At 40.6% G+C, this 26235-nt stretch overlaps 2 protein-coding genes and 1 long non-coding RNA gene across 8 annotated transcripts in view; 1 reads left to right on the top strand and 2 right to left on the bottom strand.

The window, feature by feature from the left end:
* Positions 1 to 26235, top strand: part of ttc22 (tetratricopeptide repeat domain 22) — a 49648-nt gene that overhangs the window by 11454 nt on the left and 11959 nt on the right. The window contains exon 3 of one of the 6 annotated variants that reach the window (XM_037770419.1): positions 6560 to 6715. The exons of 4 other annotated variants lie outside the window; for them this stretch is intronic. The gene's annotated coding sequence lies outside the window, so the exon portion shown is untranslated. Of the gene's footprint in view, positions 1 to 6554; positions 6716 to 26235 lie in introns of all 6 variants that reach the window. One more of the 6 variants, XM_037770418.1, reaches the window with a different exon arrangement.
* Positions 4100 to 8995, bottom strand: LOC119488619. The gene is made up of 2 exons (XR_005206995.1): positions 5327 to 8995; positions 4100 to 5207 (listed from the first exon to the last, which is right to left on the bottom strand). It is a non-coding gene; the product is annotated as an uncharacterized LOC119488619 (long non-coding RNA).
* lurap1 (leucine rich adaptor protein 1) lies at positions 9327 to 26226 on the bottom strand. Its single transcript, XM_037770422.1, has 2 exons — positions 25666 to 26226; positions 9327 to 10977 (listed from the first exon to the last, which is right to left on the bottom strand). Exons 1-2 carry the CDS (start codon positions 25885 to 25887, stop codon positions 10102 to 10104), a joined length of 1098 nt encoding a protein of 365 aa, XP_037626350.1. The 5' UTR covers positions 25888 to 26226; the 3' UTR covers positions 9327 to 10101.

Here is a 26235-nt window from a genome sequence, read left to right as displayed (position 1 = left end):
ATATAGTTGTGAATTCAGTTATTATGATTCTGTTAATTTTTAAAGAGAATTTCATATTATACTACAAAACAAAAAGCGAGATCCAGTAGTCAAGAAGGTGGTCAGCTATTTTTATAATACAATGTATGAAATGGCAATGTGAAAGGGGTCCGTCGTAGTGATGAACCTACAGAGAATTATCACCTGAATTAGTAGCTCCTCTCAGCTTTACAGAGCTTTATAACGAGTTTCAGCTCATTGTTTAGCTGTCCGGCTCACAACTTTACTGTTTTGGTTCACTCTCGCTGCTCTCATAGTTTTGTTTTCGGCTTTGTTTTTACCAGTGAAACAGCTCAGCTCCAAACAGCAAACGCAATTAGAGACTAGCTGGTGAACATAGTGGAACATTTAGCAGCTAAAGAGACATAATATTTCCCTCTGGAGTTGGTAGGGACCAAAAGCAGGGCTAAAAGAGAATGCATATTTAACCGAGGTAGCCAGAAATAAAACTACAGATTAGTGGGTCTGAAAAGTGAAGCCGATGAGGAAGTGCTTTGAAATTGCATTCTTTTTAATGACCAGCAGGGGGCGACGCCTCTGGTTGCAAAAAGAAGTCTGATTGCATAGAAGGCTATGAGAAAATGAGCCTACTTCTCACTTGATTTATTACCTCAGTAAACATTGTAAAGTTTATGCTCTCAATCGCTAGTTTCAAGTCTTCTTCAAGTAAATTATGGTCCCATTTAGAGTGAAATAGACTATAAAGCAGGGTATGCTTTAGCTACCTTGTGATTGACAGGTCGCTACTACGGCGTTGTCCGGTCTTGGTATTGTCCGTGTTTCCGTCTTACAACTTTAACCCTTTCACAGTGTGTTTTCTGTTCATGAATATTAATTACAACATTTTTGGTCGCCTAAAAATGTCATATGTCGGTTGTACTTAACTCCACCCTCTCGTGTCACTTCTGGTTGCAAAAAAACAAGATGGTGATGTCCAAAATGCCAAAATCGAGTCTTCAAAACCGTAGTCCACAAACCAATGGGTGACGTCACGGTGACTAAGTCCACTTCTTATATACAGTCTATGCTCCAAAAATGTTAACACATCACACACACCATATCAACTTAAAAGGAGGTGATATGCCGATGATGCGTTAAACTTCTTTTTGCTGCCCCCAAGTGGCCAAAACGTTATTGCAGGTTTAAGGTAGGACCTAAGACGTTTTTTGACCATGGAGTTATGAGTTATTCTAGAAACAAGGGACTTACTGAGTATTTAAAATAAGTTGCCCCTATTCTTAGCTTGGTTTTCACTAAATGGGACTAAACTGGTAAACCTCAAATGCTCTGAGTGGGCCAATATAATGTTCTGTATGTATTGTCTCTTTTACCCCCCACACTTTATTGCATTCTTCATATAATTGCTGTAGTCGTGTCAGATTTTCCTCAAGTCTACTGAAGTCACAGACCATGAAGAAGCTGAAATTTGGAATCCCTCGGTCAATGTTCACAAAATCCACATCAAATTTTATTTCATCTGCTTCAATAAAGTTCAACTTAGTGAGCTCATACTCTCCCTTTTTAGCCCAGGCTTCTTTATCCACTCAATACTGAACCATGAAATGAAAACTAGAGTGTGACTCACTCTGTAACAGCTCACCGTCTCACAAAAAAGACTGGACGTTACACTCCTCTGCTCGGTGGGTTTTATATTTCTAACTCCAATCTTCTGTCATTGTTTCAAGAAGAATCAGTTTGATTCTCACCTATGAATATTTTTTTTACTGAAAATCTGTATTTGTCCACGCTGTAGTAACGTTCGGTCAAAAGACAACACTGGAGGATAAAGAATTCCTGATGTGTGGTTTCCTCCCACACCACACTGAGGCTGAGGGGAGGAGGTCCTGTGGTGTTTTCCCTTCCACTTTTGGAAGACTCTAACTATTTTGAATGGTTGCTGTCATGACATTGAGGGGTACCGGGGAGATTAGTGGTACTGTGTGGCTGCAGTCTGTGGCTCATTATAACCATTATCCTTAACCTGATTGGATGGCTGACAGAACGAAGAAGGTCTGAAGAAGCAGACGTGTTTTCAATGGATCTGTGTTTATGGTGTGTGAGTTCACATGCATCTTTGTTGTGTTTTAGTCTAATTGATTGCATCACAACCCACTGAATATTGATTATCAATTGACAGTAACTACATTTTCTGTTGCTGCTGATGGGTTTACATTGTAGTTAATAGAAAGCCCGGTGCAGTATTGTGGCAGTATCACACACTGATGGCCGGGACAAAGCCTCGGTATACGACTAGCTTGGTCCTGTCCAAAGTTTCAAAAGTCCACTAACCAGCACCTTTTTAAGTTTACCACTTACTTACACTTAATCAAAACACAAATAGAGAGGTAAAACAAGTTCTGGTTTTAGGGGGAGATACTCGCTAGAATAATTTCTTTGCCGGGTGTAGTGCTAGCTGTTTTCACCTGCTTCCAGTCTTTGTGCTAAGCTAAGCTAATCGGCCGCTGGCTCAAGATTCGTATTTGCTGTATAGGTTGGAGAGTGGTATCAATCTTCTCATCTAACTCTCAGCAAGAAGGTAAATAAGCACATTTCCCAATAAATTACTCCTTTGTCCATGTTTCTCCATCACCCCGCTACGTCCTGTGTCTCTCCTGTGTCCTCCACCCTGTCTTGTAAGCAGAAAACCTTCCTCCTCCCCACTGTTTCACAGTGCTTTTACAGCCTGCCCACACTGTTTACGTGCACTCCATACACTTACCACCCACTGTGGAAAAAACACGCTCAAGTGGAAATAAAAATACCCTGTCAGGGCTCTGGATAGAATGCAGGTTGAAGCCGTGGCATTTGCATAATCAGTCGATTAACTGCCAGTTAAAATGCACTGCTCCACAGTCGTGCTCCGCATCAGCAGGTCCCACGGCTCTTTGTGGTTGTTGGTTGTAAAATGAAAGTCTCTGCTGACACAGGCACCATCAACAACGGCTGCAAACACTTAGCCTGCTTCAATTAGCAGAGCTGTGCGTTAACAGACAAAACCACTGTCTCCTGGACTGTGAAAATCAATGGCTGACACTGACACCAGCATTGAAATAGACCATCAGTTCAACAGAGCTGCACATTGTCAGCACTGCTTTAGGTATGCTGGAGGCTGAGGGAAACATTGTGTGGACTCTTTTACTTGTGAGAAAAGTGTTAATGTGCAATATATCATTTATCTATGAATTTAGATTTTACACACTGAGATGACTGGTCACAGCAACACGATTATCGGTTGACAAAGGTTGTGGTGAAATCAGATTGCTGAAAGTGGACAAAAGAAGGCAACCACACTTACGCTCCTCACTAATCCACATTATAGCCTTGACAGCTGGGTGTTCTGGCTTTCACCCACCCAGAGGGCATCATCACACCCGTCCTCCTGCCACCATCACCACCTTCTCACCCACACACCCCGCCATCATCACCTCGAATCTGTTAACCCGACCAGTTTATGTTCAGATCTGCTGAAAACACACACGACTGCATCACATCCCCACCATCCTCCCCTCCTTTATAATCCCAGCCCAGTCGGGGCTCAGAGGTTGTTGTTAGATTACACGAGGCTGATACTATCTGCCGTCCATTAGAACAGATCAATCGTAATACTGCTGAGCTGTTGTAACCAGAAGAGCGGGGTGGGCATGAATAACACTTGATTTATACATGAACACACTGAATTCACGTTACGGTTATACGGACGTTGATGCTTTCCCTACATTCAGCAAATAGCTCACTGTACTGTCGTTGTTTTGGGAAGTGGCCATTGAGCGCTTTGAGTGCTAATGGACCTGCATTGATAAACCTTTGTGTGAGGGCTGGGCCAAGTATTGATTAGGAATCTACATAAGGTTTACTGAAAGCACTCAGAGTAGTTTACATCAAGAGGTCAGGAGGGAAAAACAGCTGCTGATCAAGAGATAGGTTTCTTATTTACTTTTTCTCAGGTAACATATGTGATACAGAGTTTGTCCAAAGGGTCAAGAGGTCAAACTGCTGATGTTTTCATGAGCAACATTACTGTGATCTCCCACTTCGATGAGGGAATAAAAACACAAGCAAAAACATTTAAAATATCTTTAATCATTGGATAAGCTTGTATAATTTACATACTGCATAATATAATTATCCACATTAATGAACATAATCAGTTATTTGTCGAACATTTCCACTTTACAAAGAAAAAAATAAACTTTTTCTCTGGACACATTGCATAACAAAATAATAAAAATGCATCGTACCATGGAGATAAAAACCGTTCCACTCACTCAAGCAGGATATTGATTGGACTGATCCAGTGAACTGCAGTCGATCTCTCTGGCTTTTATATTTCCTTCCTCTAAGCTTTGTGTTGCCTCAGTATAGTTTTGGACCCGATTCAGTGTGCACTCAGTGGGGTTTATTTTGATTCACTTCCATTTCTTTGAGTAGTTTGGTATGTGAATAAAACACACACACACACACACACAGGGATAAATAAGATTCAAGGAAAGGAAATGCTTAATGGTGCTCTTTGAGGAGCTGTCAGGTATCAAGAGACCCACGTCAGTCCTGGGATGAATTGTGCTTGTGTGTGTTTGTGTATGTATAAGAGGAAGGAAGAAAACAGCAGGACACCGGGAGCGGAAGCTTCCTTTTAGCTGCATGCTGTGTGCATCGCCGTTCAGTTCACTGTTTATGCCTCTATTCTGCCTCCAGGGAAACACAACCAGTCTGTCTTTAGCTTCTCAAAAATGCACAAAACTTGAAGGAAAAGCGCTCATGACAACATTTCAGGTGGCTAATAGAAAGAGTGGCTGAGCTGTATGCTAATGCAAGAACAGAGCAGTGGGGAGTATGAAAAGAAGTAAGCAAATATCACTTAATGTACAGTGATTTACTGCATTTGCATATTGTTGTCTGCCTCTCAAGGACTCTCAACACTGTTAAAAACTCTCTTTATGACATTAGAAAAAGTATGTTTTGGGCCCAAATTGTCTCTTTGTTGGGTACAGAACTATCAGGAGTTTTATTCCTAATGTAATAAAGTAGAAAATTTGGATTAACCAGCTCGGTCGTATGAATAAAACTCTACTTTGTCAGTCATTCTGCATGCAATAACAACGCCATTGTTGCTTTTGGCGTGTCATGTGTACGCCATGTAATCTGTATTGACTGCAAAGCAAATGCATCTTCGTGAACATGCTACTCTCAGAGCTAGTGAATTAGAATATAAAGTGAGAGAGACTGCTTATGGTGGGAGGGGAGGGGAGGGGAGCTGGATGGGTCCAACAAACGCAGGACTTTCAACCAGGAGACCAGTGTCTGTGTCCCAAAGTGCTGTTGAGATATTTTGAAATTACGTTAGTGACGTGTTTTTAGTGACGTTTGTGACGTGTTTTCCATACTTCTGTTACGCTGTTTACGTAGTTATTTTGAGCCCAACCTTTTTTCTAAACCTAACTAACCTAAGTGATTTTGTTGCCTAAACATAACTGAGGCTGTTACCGTAGTTCTGTTGCATAAACATAACTGCGACCATTTCACGGTAACGATGTGGCGTATAAATGATACGCAGAATGTCCTTAAAATGTCATGCTATTTACCTATGCCTTCACATGAGATCGGGTTGGATAAACAGTGATGTGAGAGGGATGCAGACATCACAATTACAGTTTTTTGCACTCAGCAAGTGCAGGTATGATGTATATTTGTTTTACACGTCTTGTTAAACTTAGGAAAAGACTTATTTATGCAATTCTTATGCACAAATACATACTGAGCTGTCCAAGGCGATAAGAAACCTAAACTTTTTGTAGCAGCCAGATTAATTCACAATCCCTCAGTCAGCCCGTATGACTGTTATTTAATAACTAATACATTGGGTATTAAATCTTCACGCTGATGTTTGGAAGATTATAATGAAAATGGGTACAACTTTCTAATAAGGCACCAATAATTAAGTGTTTCTAAGTTATAAGTAATAGCTTTGTTAATGTTTAATAAATCACTTAATGCTTTATAGATCCGTTATAATAGGTTATAATTTTATTTAGTCTTCGGATATAAGTGTTAATAGGTTGTCTGCAGCCCTTTTTCTAGTAATAAGGGATTTTTCTTTACCTGGCAACCCAAGTTGTTATGATTAATGGTTTAAAATTGATCTATAAAACATTAACAAATTAGAAAAAAAAAGACATTAATAAAACTATTGGTTGAAACTTATAACCCTTTTTATAAAGGGTGCCTTATTATGAAGAGGTACCTGAAAATGTGATCAGGATTCATCACAAATCATCTATAAAAGTGTTAAACATCCTTCTACTGGTTATTATTCTGACATCACCAGTCGTCTCGTCTCTTCTCTTTCATCTCACCTCCCATCTTTCAGTAACAGTAACTGCTATACCGCCACTAGCGCCGCAGTGAGCATTGTTTTATGACGCCACTAGAGCTGAAGCCTGCTGGCTCTCATTGTCATGGCAACCGTGTGGCCATCCACTCGTCTATGTAATCATGCTGTTTGTCTTGTTGCCCAGAATAGCTGGAGGGTGCCTGGCACCTGAAGCCAAGGCAAACACACTACGCACTGGGCATCTGATAAATCCTGGGCATGATAAAAGGATCGGACGGAAGGAGCCCATCGGGTTGTGTTTACCTCCATACCCTCTGAAAAACACTGGAAAGCTTTGAATGAAAGGTATTTTCCACACACTTGCCAGTTAGTAACACTTCCATTCTTATCCGTGCACACACACAGCAGCTATTATCCCTCTTTCAAAAACAATCAGGCCACAAGCGATTTCTCCTGGCACCTCAGCACTCATTAAATCTCTGCCAACGAGCGGTTTAAAACGTATTCTAATTTTAAACTGGATTGTGCCCACTGAAAACACATGACATCTTGGGCTGCAGTGTACCTTCATTGACATATAGCTTGATGTAATGTGTTTTACAGGTTTGTTCCCAGCACTAAAATGTAGGGTTTTTTTTCCCATATGGCTCGGCAAATTTGGAAAGAAAACCACAAACTAGCAGAGCAGACAGTCTCTTTGGCATGCAACGTTGCTTCACAGCCAGCACATATGTTAAAAAGGAAAGGAGGTTTCAAATGACTTCATGTCTGTGGCTGGATGATATATATCATGGTTGAAATACGTATCTAGGGATGGACAGATGCATTTCTTTTTGTATTCAAAAGAGATTTAAAGGGAAAGAAGAAATATTTTTAAATTGTCCAACTTTGTCCAAGAGTTCAAGGTCCAGTTTGAGCACAGTTTTCCTTCCCTGTCTCCAGGGCCGGACAGCCTACAGTTGCTGTTTCTGTGGTGCCGGCTTTATGGTGCTGTCCCAAAAGCGAGAGGGCATTGTGTGTGCATGATTTGTGTGTTGGCACAGACTGAGCATTTCCATCCAACCAGTGTGGTGGTGGAAAGTAGGATGAAAAGAAAGGCAGGAGGAGGAGGCGGAGGAGGAGAGAGGGAACACTTCAGTGGCTCAAACAAATAGAGATGCTGAGTTCAACATCTTACTGTAGCTGCCTATAAAGACTTCTTTGAGACCTGCAGAAAGTAGATTGATCGAAGATGGACCGGCTTTAGTTGACTCCAAGTCAACATGTTATAACAACTCGTTGCATTGTATATTAATACAAGCAGTTAACAGAGCCAGATCAAAGTAACAATTGAAGTGAAGTTGAAATGAGGAGGAGGTCTTTTACAAGGAGGTTTTTTTGACAAGCTACTAGGATAAAAAGTTATGTTCTGATTATGTAACACGTTCCCCTCCGTTTATCAAACGTGTCGCTCTCCAGCATTAACATGTCTAACTGCAGGCTGGTAGGAGATGCGGTAACGCCATGATGAATGAGCTGAAAACGCTTTAAAACCTTTGGGACTCATCTATTCTTATCCAAACCTGACAGGCCAGCTGTGCTCAGGCAGGCAGTCGGCATCTGTCTCTCTCTCTCTCACATACACACACACACATCTTCTCCCTGTCAGTAGTCTTGGAAACTCCTGAAGAACAGATAATAATATTAGATTTGCTGAGAATAGGCTGCTTATGTAAGCCACTAGAAAGGCTTCAAGAAATATTGCTTTTCTTCTCTGATTGTTTTAGGTCTTCCACGCATCATGATTTAACCACTAAAGCTCTCAGCGCAGGGCATGCAACATCCACCCAGCCAGCACGTTTACCAGTCAACACTCACACAGACTGGTTGGTCTAGCCATTTGTACACGCAAGCAAGAGGCCAGGAGGAGGCAAAAATAATAAAAAAATGAGTCAAAACACTCAGATTATCATAACAGCAGTGCAATCTTCTCAGTAGGGAAAAGTACAGGCATATGTAGTTAAGGTTTACACCAATCAGGCACAACATCTGCTTAGAAAAACATACACAAGTTACCATAACGGTTCAAAGAAAAACGAAATATTCAGCCATATTCAATATTTGCCTACAACCAGTCACGACTAGTTCCTGATGAACAGAGTAGCTGTATTGCCATTCAGTGAATATACAATATTGCAGATGGTTGGTTAAGCACTTTAGCTCCACAAAGACACAAATGCGAACAGTGGGTACATTATTTCTCAATGAGGGAAACTTTTACTAACCTCAGTCTTTTAGTTTAATATCCTCTACTTTTTGTTCAGGCAACTACAAATTTTTGGAGAAACACGCTCACATATTTTATCAAAAGGTGTTTAATATTTTCATATTTTATCATGTAATAGTGTCTATAACCATCAAATGTTCAGTTATATTGTCTAAGACAAAGGGTTTACACCATAAATTGAAACATAATGGGTTGATAGGGGAAAACTTTGGTCTTCCACTAACTTAAAGGGATACTTTGGGTGTTTTGAAGTGGGGTTGTATGAGGTACTTATCCATAGTAGATGTATTACTTACAGTAGATGATGGTCGGCACGCTCCAAGCTTGGAGAAACAGACAGGAGTGCCAACACTGGAGCAAAGCAATACAGTGCTGTGGCAGAAAACATTTTAGCCACCTAGAAGAAAGACTTTAAAAAAATCAATATCCATTTTAGTGTACGCTATATTTAGAATATTTTCACCACTTTATCTTGCCGTCAGACAGCCCTTTCCTTCTCCTTTCCAACGGAGAACTGAACTGAAATTGAAACTTATCTATGCTCTCTCCAAAGCCAGCAGGCTATGATGACACTCTCAGTTCAGTTCGCCATTGGAAAATATTCTGAATATAGCGTACACTTAAATAGATATATACATTTTAGGTGAGTCTTTCTTTTAGGTGGCTAACCTACTATATATATATATATATATATATATATATATATATATATATAATATAAATATATATATAATATAAATATGCTAATGGATGGACTACCTCATACATCCCCACTTCAAAATACCCAAACTATCCCTTTAAAAGCAGTACAATCATCTCTATCAGGTCCACCACAGGGCGTATGAAGTAATTAAGAAGATCCCAGAGCAATATTCTTTAAGGGGGTTAGAAATCTTTGTTGTGCCCCTGGGTTTTAATTAGATTTTAGATTGAGAGTAAAAAAATTGTAGCTCATGGGTATTATTTTTCTGGATGAGAAGATCAAAATATAATTAAAATCTTCTAATTTACATTGGTTGATGTACTTTGTCAAGCAATCTAAAATCATGTTTCAGCTCTCCGGCAGATCATCTCACTGTGCTTTGGAAAAGAAAAGAAAAGAAATCAGGGAATAGAAAGAAAGAACCTGAGAAAAACTATGACGCAGGATTTTAAAATTGATTTTCCTATGTTTGTGTGAGGCAAGCAGCCCAGTTTGGCTAGTCAAAATCCTGAAATGTGCATCCACCTTAATACTGACATCAATGTTTTATAGAAAGTTAGTGCAGTCACAGGAAGGAACAACAGGACAAAAAGAAGTTATTCTTTGTCTTTCAAACCCAGTGTCTTTCAACAAGGAGAGCCTCGCTATGTGAATTTCATAACAGCAGTTCACTCTTCTTCTTCTGTCCTTCAGTGATCTGGTCTTTGATGTTACAGAGGGAGTGGTCAATAGTGGCTTTAGTCCCCTCTGTTATTATCCTCCTTACAAAAACGTCACATCTTCTTGCGACTGCACCCACCGCCAGTGCGCGTCGTACTCCAGATGCATTTTGCCGTTCATTTTGCAAGTATCCAAGTCGATCTTTCCGTTTTTGTAAGGTTTGAGTTTGGGGCTCTGGCCGGTTCCCAGTTTCTCGTTGAGGCGGAGGCGGGTTGGGCTGCCTGTTTGCGTGACTGGTTTCTCCAGGACGCCATTAGCCTTAACAGCTTGTGTCTGGGTGTTGTCCTTGGTAACGGAGCTTCCTTTAACCGTCTCTGAAGCCTTCGTCCAGACCGGAGCGTCCTGCTTGGGGCTCTCAGACTTGGCTTGGAGAGGAACAGCTGGTTTCCCAGCTTCAGTCCCAGCAATCCCAGTGATAGCACTGATAACAGCAGTCCCTGGTCCACCTTTCACCTCCATCCCATTTCCAACCCCAGATCCATTTTCATTTGGCCCAGCCAGAATCCCACTTCCAGGCCTCACCCCCACCCCAGCTCCTACTCCAGCTGCTGTGACCGCGACCCCGGGGCCTCCCCCTGTCCGGCCCCCAGCAGTAGCCTCTGAGACCAGCGGCGCGTTGGAGCAGATGACCGACTCCGAACTGGAGGGGCAGTACTCGTCCATGTCATCCGCCAGGGTGTCCAGGTAGCTGCCGATGGAGATGTTATCCAGCTTCTCATTGGGGTCCTGCAGGCTGCTCCAGGAGCCTCTCCAGGAGGTGTCGGGGCCCTCGCCCAGGCTGTACTGGCTGCTGGTCAAGCTGCTGCAGCGGCTCGTCAGCGTGCTGCGCTCCTCCAGCAGCCATTTCACTGCCTCGATGCCTTCATGGACCGCCAGCAACTGCTGCAAGAGCTTCACGTCCACTGAGCGCAAGTGAGCCTGTGGAGAAATAAAAAAGGAGATATGGATGAAGTTACAAAGCTTACGACTATTTTCATTGCGTTCATGTTTTGATAGTTTGCAATCAAAATGATATATATGAGAACCAGACAAACTATAAACCTGAACCACCAGGACTCTGCAGATATGTATTTAAGCAGTGCAAACACCATTATAATGCTATTAAACCATAATTGGAGGTTAAGTATGACAGAAACAGGCGGGTCGAGTATACGCAGTAACCAGAGATTGAAATAAAAGAAAATAGAAAGAGGGACAAGCTGGAAAAAGAGGGTTTAGAGAAGTGGTGGATTAAGCTGTTTAAATGTGTTAACAGGGACATTTGACCGAAACTAACTCTGCAGGAGAAGCTGCTGAGAGACGGAAATTTGATACAGTGGAAAGTATGACACATAAAAAAAAGAAAATCAAGAAAGAAAATATTTAAGAAGATGTCTAAATGCCCTGTAAATTGTGCAAAAATACTCAAACACGTATTTAGTCATGATATCATATGGTATAATAAATAAAGTAATGATTAATCAGAAATAACAGCCACTGGTGTCATCTAATGTGTGTGTGTGAGTTTGAAAAAGCTAAACGATGAATAAGAGGAAAGAGACGGCTGCGGTCATGGAAAATTCCTCCCCAGAATACATTAGCAGAGGTCTGCGGTGAAGTGCGGGGCCAAGAGGTGATATATGGCACCGACATTCAAAGCTATCCTCCGACCCCTCTCTGCAGATAACCATCCTCTCTCAGAGCTTTAGCCTTTCGTCTTTCAGTATCTCAGTTTCCTCCACGTAATAATTTTTTTCTTTATTACCTTTTCTGCCTCTCACTGTGGCCCCACAGAGGGTCAGTGTCTCTTTCTTTCTCAAGGTGACTGTATTCTGTTACTGTACTCTGTTTTCTGGATTCATATTGTAAAATGACACTTACAATATATGTTTTTGTACCAATACTACATTGTAAAATACTCCATTACAAGTGAAAGTCTCTCACTGTCAGGCAAACACAGTGGAGTAAAAAGTACAACATTTCCTCTTAAATATAATGGAGCAGAAGTATAAACTGTTTATTCAAAGTTTATTTTGAAAAGACTGTATGCATGTAACAAACGAAAATTGACAAGTGTTACTGAACATTCGTAGGAAAACGGAGGAAAAACTTTTCCGTAAGACATCATATGAACTGTTGTATGAGGATACGTTGATAACAGTGGCCCCAGTCATAACAATCACACTAAGACAAATTACACAAACATTGCATGTTCTTACACAAACTGTAAAGCTTAACCGTACATAATTCTTATAGATTTCAAAGCAAAACTCACATATACAGTAAGTGGTCAAAGACTGCACTTAAAGCAGTGTTAAGTGCAGTTCCTTAACACCTTTGCTCTCCAGCCTTTACAAGTCTTTATATACCTCTCTTATTTCCTACATAGGGTCCTATGACCCTTTAGGTTATGTCAATAAACCAGTGGAGAGGAACGTATTGATCCTTCCAACAAGCCAAAGCTGTTTATCTCTTGATCCTGCATAATGTTAGCTCCAGTGGAGCGATGCATCATTGTAGATGTAGTCTGTATGCTGTTTCGGTCATGATCCTCAGAACAGAAACCCCTCTCCTTGTGTTTAAGAGCCCAAGATTCTTCCCTCTACAAGGAAAACTGTGCATAGACAGAAAATAATACGTCCCATACATCATCCCTATGCGTAGGAGGTGGTTAACCTTTGTTTAAACCATTCACCATTCAGAACAGTGACTGCTGGCTGTGTAGGGTAAAACTACTTTAGGATATTTAGTCGTCTCTTACCCTCATCTTTCTCAGTATCAGGTCCACTGTGGTTAAAATGTCATACGGTAGATGGGTGATTTAGGTCAGTGGTTTCCAAAGTGTGGGTTGGAAGCCCATGAGGGGTCCTTAGATCAAACTAAGAGGTCACATGATGATAAGAAAATCTGTTACACAAATATGTTTATTTTTCTCTAATGTTTTGCTTTTTCATGTGAAATATTAGATACTTCCACCTCTTCAGACTTCTAAAAATCCTTCAAATTATAAAAATCCCCCTTTGGTCCACATTAAGGCAATAATCTTTGATGAGGGGTCACAAGCTGCTTCATTTCAAGGAGTCGACAGCCACAAAGGTTGGGAACCATCCAGTGGGAAACTCCATGGAAACATGAGTTTATGGTCTCAATCGCTAGTTTCAAGTCTTCTTCAATACAGCATGATGTTCATTTAATACATTATGGTCCCATTTAGAGTCAAATAGACCATAAAGCAGGGTATGCTTTAGGGCGTGGCTAACTTGTGGTTGACCAGTCGCTACCACGGCGTTGTCCGGTCTGGGAGTTGTCCGTGTTTACGTCTTACAACTTTAACCCATTCACAGTGTGTTTTCAATTCATGAAAGTTAATTGTAACATTTTGGTTGCCTAGAAATGTGTTATTCAGCATTCGGTTGTACTTAGCTCCACCCTCTGGTGTCACTTCTGGTTGTAAAAAGCCGACATGACGACAGCCAAAAACCAAAATGGCAACCGAACTCGAGGGTTCAAAACGGCAGTCCACAAACCAATGGGTGACATCACGGTGACTATCTCCACTTCATATATACAATATGGAACCAGTTTCGACAACACTGTTACTTACAGCCCACTATGTTACCCATGCCCATGTGATATGGGCCTACATCACTGACTCAAACACTGTTACTTAATCTAATTGACTTGAACCATTAAGTGGATTGTTTACATGACTTATGAGGATATTGACTTACCCAGACCTAAACCATAACCACTAAATACCTAACCCCAACCCTTCCTCAAACCTTAACCCAAGCATAACATTAATTTGAACCAAAAACCAAGTCTTAATCCAAAAATACATAGATGGTTAAGCTTGCGGGGACCAGCTTTTTGTCCTACGATGGGGGAAGAAACTCCACAAGGCTGAAACTTTTTTCAGGCTACACATCGACGCCCCATGCTAACACTTATTCCCATCTGACTGTAGCTCTATGAACAGCTGTTAGCTGTTTATTGGGAAGGGTTGCACTTTCAACTTGTTAGTTTTGAGTTTGAATGCACTTTTTTGGACAAAAGCGTTTGTAATGTTACAACGTGACTGTGTACAGTAAAAAGATGTTTGTCCTCAAATCACTACATACAGGAACACACGCAGGCATACACACATCATCTTAGATGCAGAAAAGACACCTGGAACAGTTGAGATGAAGCAGAATGTAAAAAAAATGAGTCGTGTGGTCAATGTGGTGCAGATTTGCTAAATTAAAACTGGCAGACACCGCTCTAACAACAGGAGATGAAGGACAAAGAAATAAAGAGCGTGAGATAAAAGGGAAAAACATAAAATAGAAGATACATATATAGATCTGCTTATTCATCCCATCCATCCACCTACATGAAAACACACATAAAAGCACACATTGCAGGGAGGAGCTGCCAGACAAAGATGATCAACAACCACAGCTTTCCATCCATGTGTGTGTGTGTGGCTGTAAACGGGCTGGCGTCCCGGGGCACAGTCAGACATTTGGGGTGGGGTTCAGGTTTGAGGTTTGAGGTTTATTTCAGCTGGCAGAGACTGAGCGTCTAATGAGGGTGGCAGTAAAAGTAGCTCTATGCCTGTCAGCGCTGAGGTGGCACAAGGCTATCAATGCTAACGAAGCCGAGCACTCCGCCAGTCTGTGCTCACGCTGCTGCTGCGCTCTCAGACAATATAGTTATCATAGTCATGGTCACTCTCACACTTCACTGTTTTACTTATTCTTCTTTAGTGGGAAGGCTGTATTTTACTTCATATTCTATTCAGCAAAAAACAGTCGATGTATGTGTGTCATAAACAAACCAAAACCATTTGAATCCACAATAACATGTAGACTCCGAAATTTGACAGTTTACATCCATTTTAAAACGCTGAATAATACTAGTCTGTGAAATACATACCAGCAGTGTGTATTCTGACTTATTCATCAGTAAACCTTGCCTACGAAAACTAATGCACTGCAATTCGTATATATCCCATAATATAGTAATCGTATAATCAATTCATATTTAATCCATGTAACTGTGAACCAGGAAGTATAAAAAGCAACAAACTAAGCATAGGGAAATTATAGGGTGGATGTGAGGTTCAAAAAACACTGAATTTTGCCCAGGAAACCAGAAGTCAACGTTGATTTATTTGTCAGTTACACCACTTCTGTAGTTATTTTAACCCAAACCACAATCTTTTCCTAAACCTAACTAAGTAATTTTGTTGCCTAAAGCTAACCAAGCTGTTTCCTGTGAAGATGGAAGTTTATTTTGAAAATGAGGGTAAATTGACATGTGCGTCGCGTGTTGCTGGATATTTGTAGGAAAACGCAAGAAAAATGAGGAATAACTTTTCGTATATATCATATGAACCGTTGAGGTATGAGGATACGTTGCATTATAATATACAGTTGGTAGAGCAAAGAAAGTGCACATAATTAATCATAATACAGTTTCTAAGAAAGAACAGTTTCAGTGAATAACTGTAAAATAAAACAGGGAAAAACAAGCAGAAATGTAACCAAAAGCCAGATTAGCTCCTTTCATTATCTAAAATGAAGGACTAGTGTTGCTTGTGTAACAGCAATGCTGTCTTTTATCTTTAAAATCAGTGGGTTACCAAACTAGAAATCAACATTGTAAAATACAAAAACAATATTGCATTATATTACTAAATAAAGATGTGCAAATATGTCCCTTATGCAAACTGTTTCATAATTTTTTATTAAAAATGCCTGCATGTCTATCCTTGTGCCAACACTGGAATCCATCCAGTTTACATACACACACCAACTGTGTCTTATATTGTGTGTTATGCTGCAGGAAATGAATTTATCTTTTAATTATTTCCGGATTGATTACAGCCTTTAATTACGATGGAATCAAATGGACTCATTATAGAGACGGCCCACTTGAATGAAAAAGGTCAAACTGAGGCCAAAAGGTTTTTATGTGACACCAGTCAGGATGAGAGCAGGGAGCGAACTGAAACACACATTAATCATCTTTTCTCAGTTTTGTGCCAAACAGATTTCAGTTTTCCTGCTCAGGCGCAAGGCCAAGCTCCTCCAGGCTGATCCATAGGGCTCTGGAAAGCTCATTTTCCTGCCTTTGCACTGCAAACAATATTTAGTATCAAATAAATCTTCAAAATGAGTGAAATGTCACTTGGTTCAGGAGTTTTCTCAAATTAAATGACATTTTCGTTATAATAGTGGAGTAATCTGCCTTCTGAACTGTTTTCATGACACATATTTCTACAATGTAGAAATCCAAATGAGTGGAACATTTCAGATAAATGATTATACGAGAATATCAAACTAAATTTGTATACATATTACGTACATATACATACATATACGTATCAAATAACTGATCCACTGAATGGTAAACAATGACTATTGGATAATTGTGTAACTGTTTAAGACAAGAAAAAATAATGCTGCAACATCTCATTTGTCTGCTTCTTTAACTTTTGTACTACTTTAAAGCTCCAGTGTGTAGGATCTGGCGGTATCTAGTGGTAGGTTGAGGAGATCACAACCAAATGAAACCTCTCCCGTGTGCCAAGCGTGTTGGAGAGCTACGGTGGCGGACGCAAAAACGCGACTGGCCCTCTCTAGAGCCAGTTGGAGCAGAGCCAGTGCGTAGAATGTGTGTGTACATGGGAAGTGAGTGGTGAAGCGAGAGAGAGAGAGAGGTGGCGACTGAAGCGAGTAACGTTATCAACTTCGGCCCAAGCAGGAAAAGTTACCAGTAAGTTTGGTTTGTCCATTCTGGACTACTGTAGAAACATGGCGGACTCCATGAAGAGAGGACCCGCTCTCTATGTAGATGTGAATGGCTCATTCTAAGGTAACAAAAACATTTTGTTTCAACGTTTCGTATTTTCAGGTGATTATACACTAAAGAAAACATACTAATTCATATCATTTCTGCCAATAGATCCCCCAAATTGTAACACACTGGTCCTTTAAATTTGTATTTTTGGTCATTTGTCAGTCAAAATAAGCAACTTTGGGATCTGGTGACAGGCATCTGTCAATATTTCTGACATTCCATAGACTAAATAATCTAATGATTTTATTTTAAGTGCATAATAGATAAACTAACATTGAAAAAAAGTAGCTGTGGTCCTTATATGTGTGTACTTGGAGCACATGGTGCCTCAGTGTAACACCACTGAGCTTCAGCACTGAATACAAATCTGGAGAAGATGACTGATGGTAACACTTCAGTGATCTCCTCTGCATGAGGGAATTTAACTGAAGGTGTGTTTCAGTCTCTGACTTTGACTGACCTATTTCTACCTCTTTGAAACTAGAAAGAACCAGTGAGATCCTGAATGTGCTACGACTCCCAAACACATCAGACGTCCCTTCAACAGCTTCACACTGAGAACACTGTTGGAAAGTTTACTATTGGATGGATATTTTGTTGGACTTTGGTTTTCTGTCAGACTGTAGTTTTCCTTGGACACTTTCTTGGACATTTTTTCCGTCAAAATTTGGATTTTGTGGCAGAGCAAATTGTGGTGCAGTGTTTTGGGTCACATGTTTGAACCTTGGTTGTATCCAGGCAGAGGACGTATTATGTTACTCTTCTCATACCGGCTGTGCTGCAGCACCACTTTTTTACCTTTCTGAAATGCTCTGTCTGCCCCCCCATCCCAAAAAAAGCCCAGTCTGCTCTGATTGGTCAACCTAACCAAACTCTTTGGACTCCACTCCAGCTGCACTCTAACTAAGTGTGTTACTTGGTGACATCACCACGTTAGGGAAGAAAAGGCAGGACTTCAAGCAAGGCTTTTCAGGCAGTTCAGGAGCAGTGTTTCTGTGGGGGAGAGTAACTCCATCTGTCTTCACTGCAATGAAATCATCAGTTATTTTGGTGAGCTATCATAATCAAAAATGACAATGACAACTTGTAATAAAACACAATTATCCTTATTAAGTTATAATACATATTTACATATATTAGTTGTTATGGTAGACCTTCATCAATATGCAAAATGAATCCTGATCAGATCATCCTCTCTTTAGGGGGAATTTTAAGTGTACAGTAATAATGCCTTTTCAATATCGACAGATTGTGTAAACACAGACATTCAGTCATGATATGGTGCAACGTGATAACGTATGCGCAGCTGAAGCGTGATCCATGACGCACACGAAAACAGCTTCCCAATGTCACACAGCAACCTAACAGACAGCTGAATCACTGCCAGCAGGGACAGCACAAACACACACTCGTTCTCTCGTACACCAGCAAAATAAACACCCGTCTCTCTCTCTCATGTCCCCTGGTGTCACTGTCTGTCGTTTCACCTTCCCAATCTAACTCTGCAGACATACAGCGCCCTTGCAGAGTCCCTATAGTTTCAATAGACAGCAGAAGGTCGGACCCCATCTCTCTGTAAACCTCCAGCTGCTCCATCTGTCTGCGTTCACCTCTAAATGATCCGTAAAATATCTGCTCATCTTTCTTTTTTGTCTCATTTTCTATTTTGTGTTTCTGTATTTGACTGATTAAAGCTTTGTTGTCCCTCTCTTTTGTTCTGTTTGTCCTTTGCAGACTACGGTTTGGATCGCAACATTCAGAATTTTATTGCACAGTATAGGCTACGAGTCTGACCAAATGAAAATACATGTTACACGCATCCCCGTAAATATGCTACGCTCAGAGCTAGTGACGTAGAATAAAAAGTGAGAAAGACATAGTGTGCAGGAGGGAAGGTGGACGGGTCCAACTAACAGTCTGCTTTCTGTTAAAATGAGTAATGTATTACTCTTCTACTCTGGATTGTAGCCGCAACATTCAGGAAAGTCGTTCACAGGCTGCCTCTGTAGGGTGCACGTTCAGAGGCATGACAGCTCCCCAAACGTGAAGCCAAAACATGTCGATTGCCCCCTGGTGGCTGGCTGAAGCGCTTGATTTGATATGCAGCAGAGTTTTCTATGAATGTCAATATCGCAGTCGATCATGTTCATTTAATTGTGGGACGCCAAAATCGTGTTTGCGATTAATATTGAATTCATTGTGCAGCCCTAACTTGAAGCATGAGACCGTATGTGTTAACTTAAACACGATCTTTCCTTAACCTTGACCAAACTGCTTTTGTTGCCTAAACCCAATTACACACAGGACTCTCCAATGTCACAGTCCTGCACTTTGTACGCCGACCTTCCACTCCATTCTTCCTACCACTTGCAAGCAATTAAAAAACATAGCGCTTCCTTCACTTACAAAAAGAAAACATTTTTCTTGTGAACATAATCCAGCAGCAATTCTTTTCTCTATTAAAACATATTTGGGAAAACAAATTTGTAGTATATAAACATAATTTCTCTGAGACAGGGTTGAAAATAAAATGTTACGGATAAATAAAGGAGCTCAGGTCGATAGGCAATAATTTCATTAGACAAAGTGTTTGAGGAGACAGCCAGTAGCCAGATAGTGAAGGAAGATTAAATAGACTAGATTTTGATTCCCTACAGCTCAGCTCTACACTCAAAGCTGACTTTGCAATGTCATTCATCTGCCCAGAAGTGGAAGACAGAGATAGATTGACAGGGAAACGCTGGAAGGAAGGAAGAATGATATATGAGCAATAACAAAGCATTCATCCTGTATGTCTCCCTTTGATAGCTGAAATACAGGTGCTGATCATGTATAACATACACAAAGCAGCTAGTATACAAAGGGCCTTCAGTGTGTGTGTGCATGTGTGTGTGTGGCTGACTGCCAGTCTTGTGTGGTTTTAAAGGAGTGTCTCTGTATCCAATAAATCTGTTTAGTTGAGAGGAGAGTTTGTCTTCCATTAGACAGCTGGAGACAAATGCACAAGACGGAAGCTTTAAAACTGCTCCCACAGAGATGAACATCTACACTAAAAACATTAATAACAATGTTTATTTGACTTCAGCTAACAGTGCTGTAAAATGTTCTCTACCATACTGCCCATCAGCGCCGCAGACAGATATCAGACAGCTAAGAAGATCACACCAAACGCCTTTTCACTAATGAAGTACGCTTTCTACACGTTTCTGTATATTTGATCTCTTCCATATATTTCTCTGACATATTATTGCAAGAACAATGATGAAAGCACCATAACATTAGTTGTTGAATCAATTAGTGGAAAAGTTCGGCAGTAGGTGGAACAAAAGAAATCTGAAGACATCCCATTGGGAAATTGTGATGGACATTTTTCAGTATTTTCTATCATTTTATAGACTAAACCCCCAGGGGTCCTCGAGGGGGTTCCAGGGTTTCCCCAGCAAAAAGGGGAATCATTTAATTTCACTATAAATCCATCCATAAGTAACACAATAACAGAGTGTATGACTATTTTGGTCATGGATTTCATACACTGTCTGTATTTAAACATCTAAAAGCAAAAATCGTATCAAATGGGGGTCAGTGGTCTAACTTTTTGTTAGATTTAGGGGTCTTGATGTGAAAAAGTTTGGGAACCACTGGACTAAACAATGAATAGAAAACTGATTAACTGGTGATGAAAATAATCAGTGTGGTCTGATCAGTATCATGCCATACCTCTTTTTAAACAGCAAACTGTCCGTCATCATCATAATGCATTGTGTCTATCCTTGACGTCTGACAAACGTGTTTAATGCAGTTTCTTCTTCATAAAACATTTGCAAAGTAGATTTTTTGAACATTTCAAAACCTGCATTGTTTGCATACACATTTGCTAACTAGCAGTCTTCTTTTTATGAAGCAACTAAGAGATATAAGTACATCGCCGTCAGACAGCCCTTTCCGACAGAGAACTGAAGCCGTTATAACACTCTCATCAAAGTCACCAGACTACAGTACATTCACAAGAACACACTCCCAGAACACAAGAGTATTCATAAAACCAAACTTAGCTCAGCTAACTCAGCTAGTGCTAGCATTCACATTATTCATAACCTTATTGATTAGCTTACTTTGGTAACCTACATCTCTGCTTTTTGCTAACAGCTGAATGGGCGTTTCCATTTCAAAACCCTGGAAAAGATGGAATCACCCTTTCAGTATTCAGTGGCTGTTATAATTCAAATACTTATGTCTCTTATTTGCTTCCATTGTTCCCTGCCTTTTGCTTTTGCATTGCCCTGTTTCTTACCACCACCAACTGTTGATCAATGAAATAGTGTGAAACTATTGGCAAGAATGTGTGTCACCACACGCCCAAACAAAACGGCACCAAACAATAGCCCCATAGCGTTGCCAGTGCTCCACAGGGTGCTTTTGCGTACACGATAACACTAGACACACAAAGGGAAAGACATTGTTGCCTTATTTGTCAAATAATTCAGTTTGACTCTCACTTAGTAACCCGGGCTGATGAACGTGTTTTTGTCGTGTGAAGTTTACTTAAAAGTTAAAAAACAGTGTGTTTGTTCCAGTCCAACATTCACTATAAGGAGCACACTGACAGTTAACAAGAAGCAGAGCAGCATTTCATTACTAGTGGTGACACAGTGACAACAAGGCCCACACACACAGATACACACACATCCTTGATCTCACAGCAGACAGATGCTGCAGCCCACCATCACCATGCTGTGCGGTTACAGATACAGCAGAGTAACAGATGACTGTGAAACACAACACACACACACACACACACACACTCACACAAATAAGTGAGAAAAAGAAGCAGATATTAGTCTACTGCTTAAAATTAACACTTTATGGACCGGTGCGTAACATTTCTGGAGGATCTATCAGCAGAAATGGAATATAATATTCATAACTGTTTTCATTAGTGTATAATCAGCTGAAACGAAGAATCGTGTTTCCGTTAGCTTAGAATGAGCCCTTTATATCTACAGTACATAGGGAGCGGACCCTCTTCACGGAGTCCGCCATGTTTCTACAGTAGCCCAGAACGGACAATCAACCACTGGCTCTAGAGAGCCTTTAACGTTTTTACGTTACCTGAAGACCACCGTAGTTCTCTACACACTTGTGAAACTGTGGTAATGTGAGCCGCAGGGTGTAAATCCGTGGTACCGCCAGCCGCCGTCTGACTTCCGTTGCTCCTAAAGTAGTGTTATTGTTGTAAGGATGGCCACTGAGCGAGGAAAGTGGCGTTACCATGGTTTTGCACTCAGCAGCTCACGTTGAAAGGGAACTCAGTTGGTTTGCAATTTGTAACCTCACCACTAGATGAAAACCTACACACTGTACCTTTAAAAAAAAAAAAACATCCAGATTAATAAGTATGCATGCATGAGTATGTGTGTGCATGTGAGCTTCTCCATTTAGCAATACTCTGCAGACACTCTGCACAGGCGTTACTGCACATCTTACTAAGCAGTTTTCTGATGGAAGTGCTCAGAACTCTTCTTCAGCAATCCCATTACACCACTCTCATAGATGAATGAAGCACACAGAGACACACACACACACACACACACACACACAACTTGAAGTTTCCCACCCCTTCAGTTAGGAAGAGGCTCTTTATCACTTCTCTGTCAGTCCTCCCTCTTTTGCAGCAGACCTGATTAATGGCTCAAACTGCTAACAAATCAGTCTGGCGCTCTACTCTCAACAGATTTATAGAAACTCTCTGGATGCTTTGTGAATCCAAACTGGGCACTTTGGTCAACTATACACTTGGGTACTGTCTGACATCGGTGTCCGGAGGTTTCATTTCTTTTTAACATTCCCATTTTGATAGCCTAATAATCATCATCATTCCCTATGACAGTGGTTCTCAACCTTTTCGAGTCGCGACCTCCCACACCCGGTCTAATCTACTGTTTCTATGCGCTTCCCCCTGCTGATGTTGAGTGATTATTGTGAATCAATAAATGTAGGATAAATAAATAATGCTTTGTTTGTGATGATAGTTTTGTTTAGTTTTAGCTAGCACCTAGCTGTTGCCCAAGGTGCTACAGGCACTGTGGATATTTGATGCGTTTCGTGACTTTTTATCTCTTTTTGTCGAAACTTAAAAACAACATGTTCTAACATATTGTAAAACTGCATGAAACGTTGTGTAACACAACTACGACTTCTTAGGGTTAGGCAACAAAACTACAACTTTTTTAGGTGTATGCAACAAAACTATGACTTCTTTAGGTTTAGGCAACAAAAACACTTAGTTATATTTAGTTATATTTCTAGTGCAGACTAATTTTAATGTCATGAGTAAATTCAACTAAACTACGATAGATCATAAACCATCTAAATGCAAGATATTGGAAAGAGGGCCACATAGTATTTATAAGCCCACATTCCTGAAAGTGCAGCTGACGATGTTCCATCAGCAAACGTTCAATTACAGCGGGGAGAGCAGCACTATTTCCTCTTCAGGACGCTCCAGATTTCTCAAGTGTATCTGGGCTGCCTGCCAGCATCATGAGCCGACGTTGCTACAACGCTGGAGTGAAATAAGTTTATATTTCTGACACGTGACCAAAACCGATAATGTGTTTTGGATGTTTGAATGTAACCGACATGTTTTGGAGCAACTCTCTCAGAGGAGAGCTTATTTTGTTTTGGAGTTTTGGTGGCGGTGCATGAGCTCTGTGTCACAACCACAGAAATGTATGACATACACAGAATCACAGTAGGGGAAACAAAACAGCAGTAAAATAGTGCATTATTATTCCAGACCTCCACTGTTTGGAGGAGGAGGGGTCCATGTAAACAAGAACAATTACAATTACATTATTTGCCAACCGGCCCCATGTCGTTTTGCTTTTTTATAGAAATAAAACCCATTTAGTTCATTTTGGCGTATCAGCGACATGTTATCGATAGATAGTCGGACGACGGATGCTACAATCTGAAAGTGAAAACGTCTGCTCCGTATGGAGTCTCAGCTCAGAGTAGCAGGAGTCATATTTCACACACACTGGACGAGAGAGAGTTGATAGACAAGACGATGGCGGAGGATTTGGTGTCAGTGAAAAGCAAAAACGCGTATTTGGCAATATTTCGGATTTAAACCCAATGCTATAAGGGAACCACAACGTTAATGAGGCAATCACCGTGAGGAGGACGCAGCGGTCACAACTGGTGTGCACGGCACAGCGTCGCCGAGTGGAGACCTGCGACCTCGCAGCGAAAGCTGGACCGGAGAGGCCAGACACACAGCCATCCGACGGTAGATATCAAAGTTAGTGCTCTACACATATTGAGCGCCGTCTTTTCTTGTAAAATGTCCACAAGTTTATTAACCGATGGGAAAATGTCCTCACCGTCGCATCCCTAACGACAAGCCTCCAGGAAGTCACTACTCCCAGATAAGTCTGGCACATAGCCACCCATAAAACGTAACCTTTGGTTCTTGTACAGATTAAACAAACAATATAGCCTATATGGAGTTAATCAGTGAACCATATAGATGGTGATAAGCAGATTTATCCCCGTTGAAAAGAGCCAGGCTAGCTGTTTCCCCTTTTCCAGTCTTTATGCTAAGCTAAGCTAACCGGCTGCTGACTTTACTGTATCGATCTTGTCATCTAACTCTTGGCAGGAAAGTGAATACGTGGATTTCCTAAAATGTCACAGGTAGCAGTGTCAAAGGAGAAATTTAAAATTATTTAAATCTTTGTTCCACTGCTGATGTTTTTCTGGACATTTGACATAAGTACTGTTTTAGATTTCATTTTAGAGTTAGAATTAATTACACCAATAAACCACCCAAGCCGATATTAGCATATTGCAGACATATGGAGTATTGGTGTATATTTCAGCTGATCAGTAGCCTAACAGGAAATAGCAGTACATAGCAGTTAATGTTAACTAGGTTTGAGGTCATTTAGAAGCAGGATCACCGTTATAGTTTGTCCACCAGAGAGCACTGACAAGTTGATTTTTCAACTAAAAAAAATGTCCCGCTCAGTATGTATCTTGATCATAACTTTAAAAAAACAAGACAAATCTAAGTTTATTAGTGGTTTATGTTATTCAAAAAAATGTACGATCGGCCAGTATATTCTTTATCATGATTTGCACATTAACTAAACATTAAAATATTGAGATCTTATGTATTAGTCATAAATTTTACTGCCTTTTTACTAACATGTTTTGCACTATGGAACTGTGATGCTGGAAATTTGAATTTCCCTCAGGATCAATAAAGTTACTATCTATCTATCTATCTATCTATCTTTCTATCTATCTATCTATCTATCTAAATAGGCTCATAATTTGGCATGTCTACCATGAAATGGCCTGCACTTATATCCAGAACAAATACTGGACATTTAATCATCATTGTTATCATTATTATTATTAATATTTTACGGCTCTTTCTTTTTCAAATAACTAATCTTGGTCGGGGGGTTTTTGGGACAGAATTGTTTTTCATTAATTAATCTATGCTTTCTGGAGTTGTAGTCTATATGACTGTGCTGCATAGTTTCTACCATCCCTGAGACATGATAAACTGATCTGCTGATAAATGTTAAAATATTCACAACAGAGTCCAGTGGAGCAGAGCTGACTGGCTCCAATTCTCAATCAATAGGATATCTCAATAAGGTGGTCACTTCATTAAAATGCCACATCCTGGAAAACAAGAGTCTGACAGACAAACACACACACACACACACACACACACACACATAATGAACTAAATTGTCTTACCATCTCCATCTTCAGTTTCCTGATCTTTTCATCCAAACTCTTCCTCCCAGTCTCCTTGCTGGTGTCGTGCTGAGCCTGAGCGGTGGTCAGCTTGGCGTCTCCCCGGAGAGAAGACGCCTCTTCCCGCATCCACCTGAGCAAACCCTCGGGGGTCTTCCGTCCGATCTTCACCTCTATGTCTTTCAGATCTGGGATGCTCTCGCTGACAGTGACTTCATCCATCGCGGTCGCGTGTTTAATAAAGCGAAAAGATCCTCCAGATTACGTCCTTTTTAGATTTCTTGGTAAATTGTTGCCTGTCAAAACTGCGAGAGTCGCTTCCTATAGGATTGTATGGCATCCCTATGCGACTCCAGCTGAGTTAGACTGCGCCAAGAGAGGAAAAACAACAACCTGACAGCATCAACACAACAATGTGTGCTTATTATTCCCTTTAGAATAAAAAAATCCCTGTCATCTGATGTCAAACTGATGATATCTAAAACAAACTGATCATCAAGTGAAGCAGGAAAAAATTAAAATTTTCTGTTAATTTCCCCTTGTTGTCTTGTTTGGTTTGGTTCCTCCACA

The sequence above is a fragment of the Sebastes umbrosus genome, chromosome 5 (genome assembly GCF_015220745.1).
Source record: "Sebastes umbrosus isolate fSebUmb1 chromosome 5, fSebUmb1.pri, whole genome shotgun sequence".
NCBI lineage: Eukaryota > Metazoa > Chordata > Actinopteri > Perciformes > Sebastidae > Sebastes > Sebastes umbrosus.
The sequence above is the reverse complement of the archived record's forward strand: the minus strand, read 5'-3'. Positions and strand labels throughout refer to the sequence as shown.

Excerpts from the sequence above, each read along its gene's own strand:
- lurap1 (XM_037770422.1), bottom strand. The coding sequence starts at position 25,887 with ATGGATGAAGTCACTGTCAGCGAGAGCATCCCAGATCTGAAAGACATA. Across the intron at positions 10,978-25,665 it reads GGAAACTGAAGATGGAGATG|GCTCACTTGCGCTCAGTGGA; the intron begins GTAAGACAATTT and ends ATTTCTCCACAG.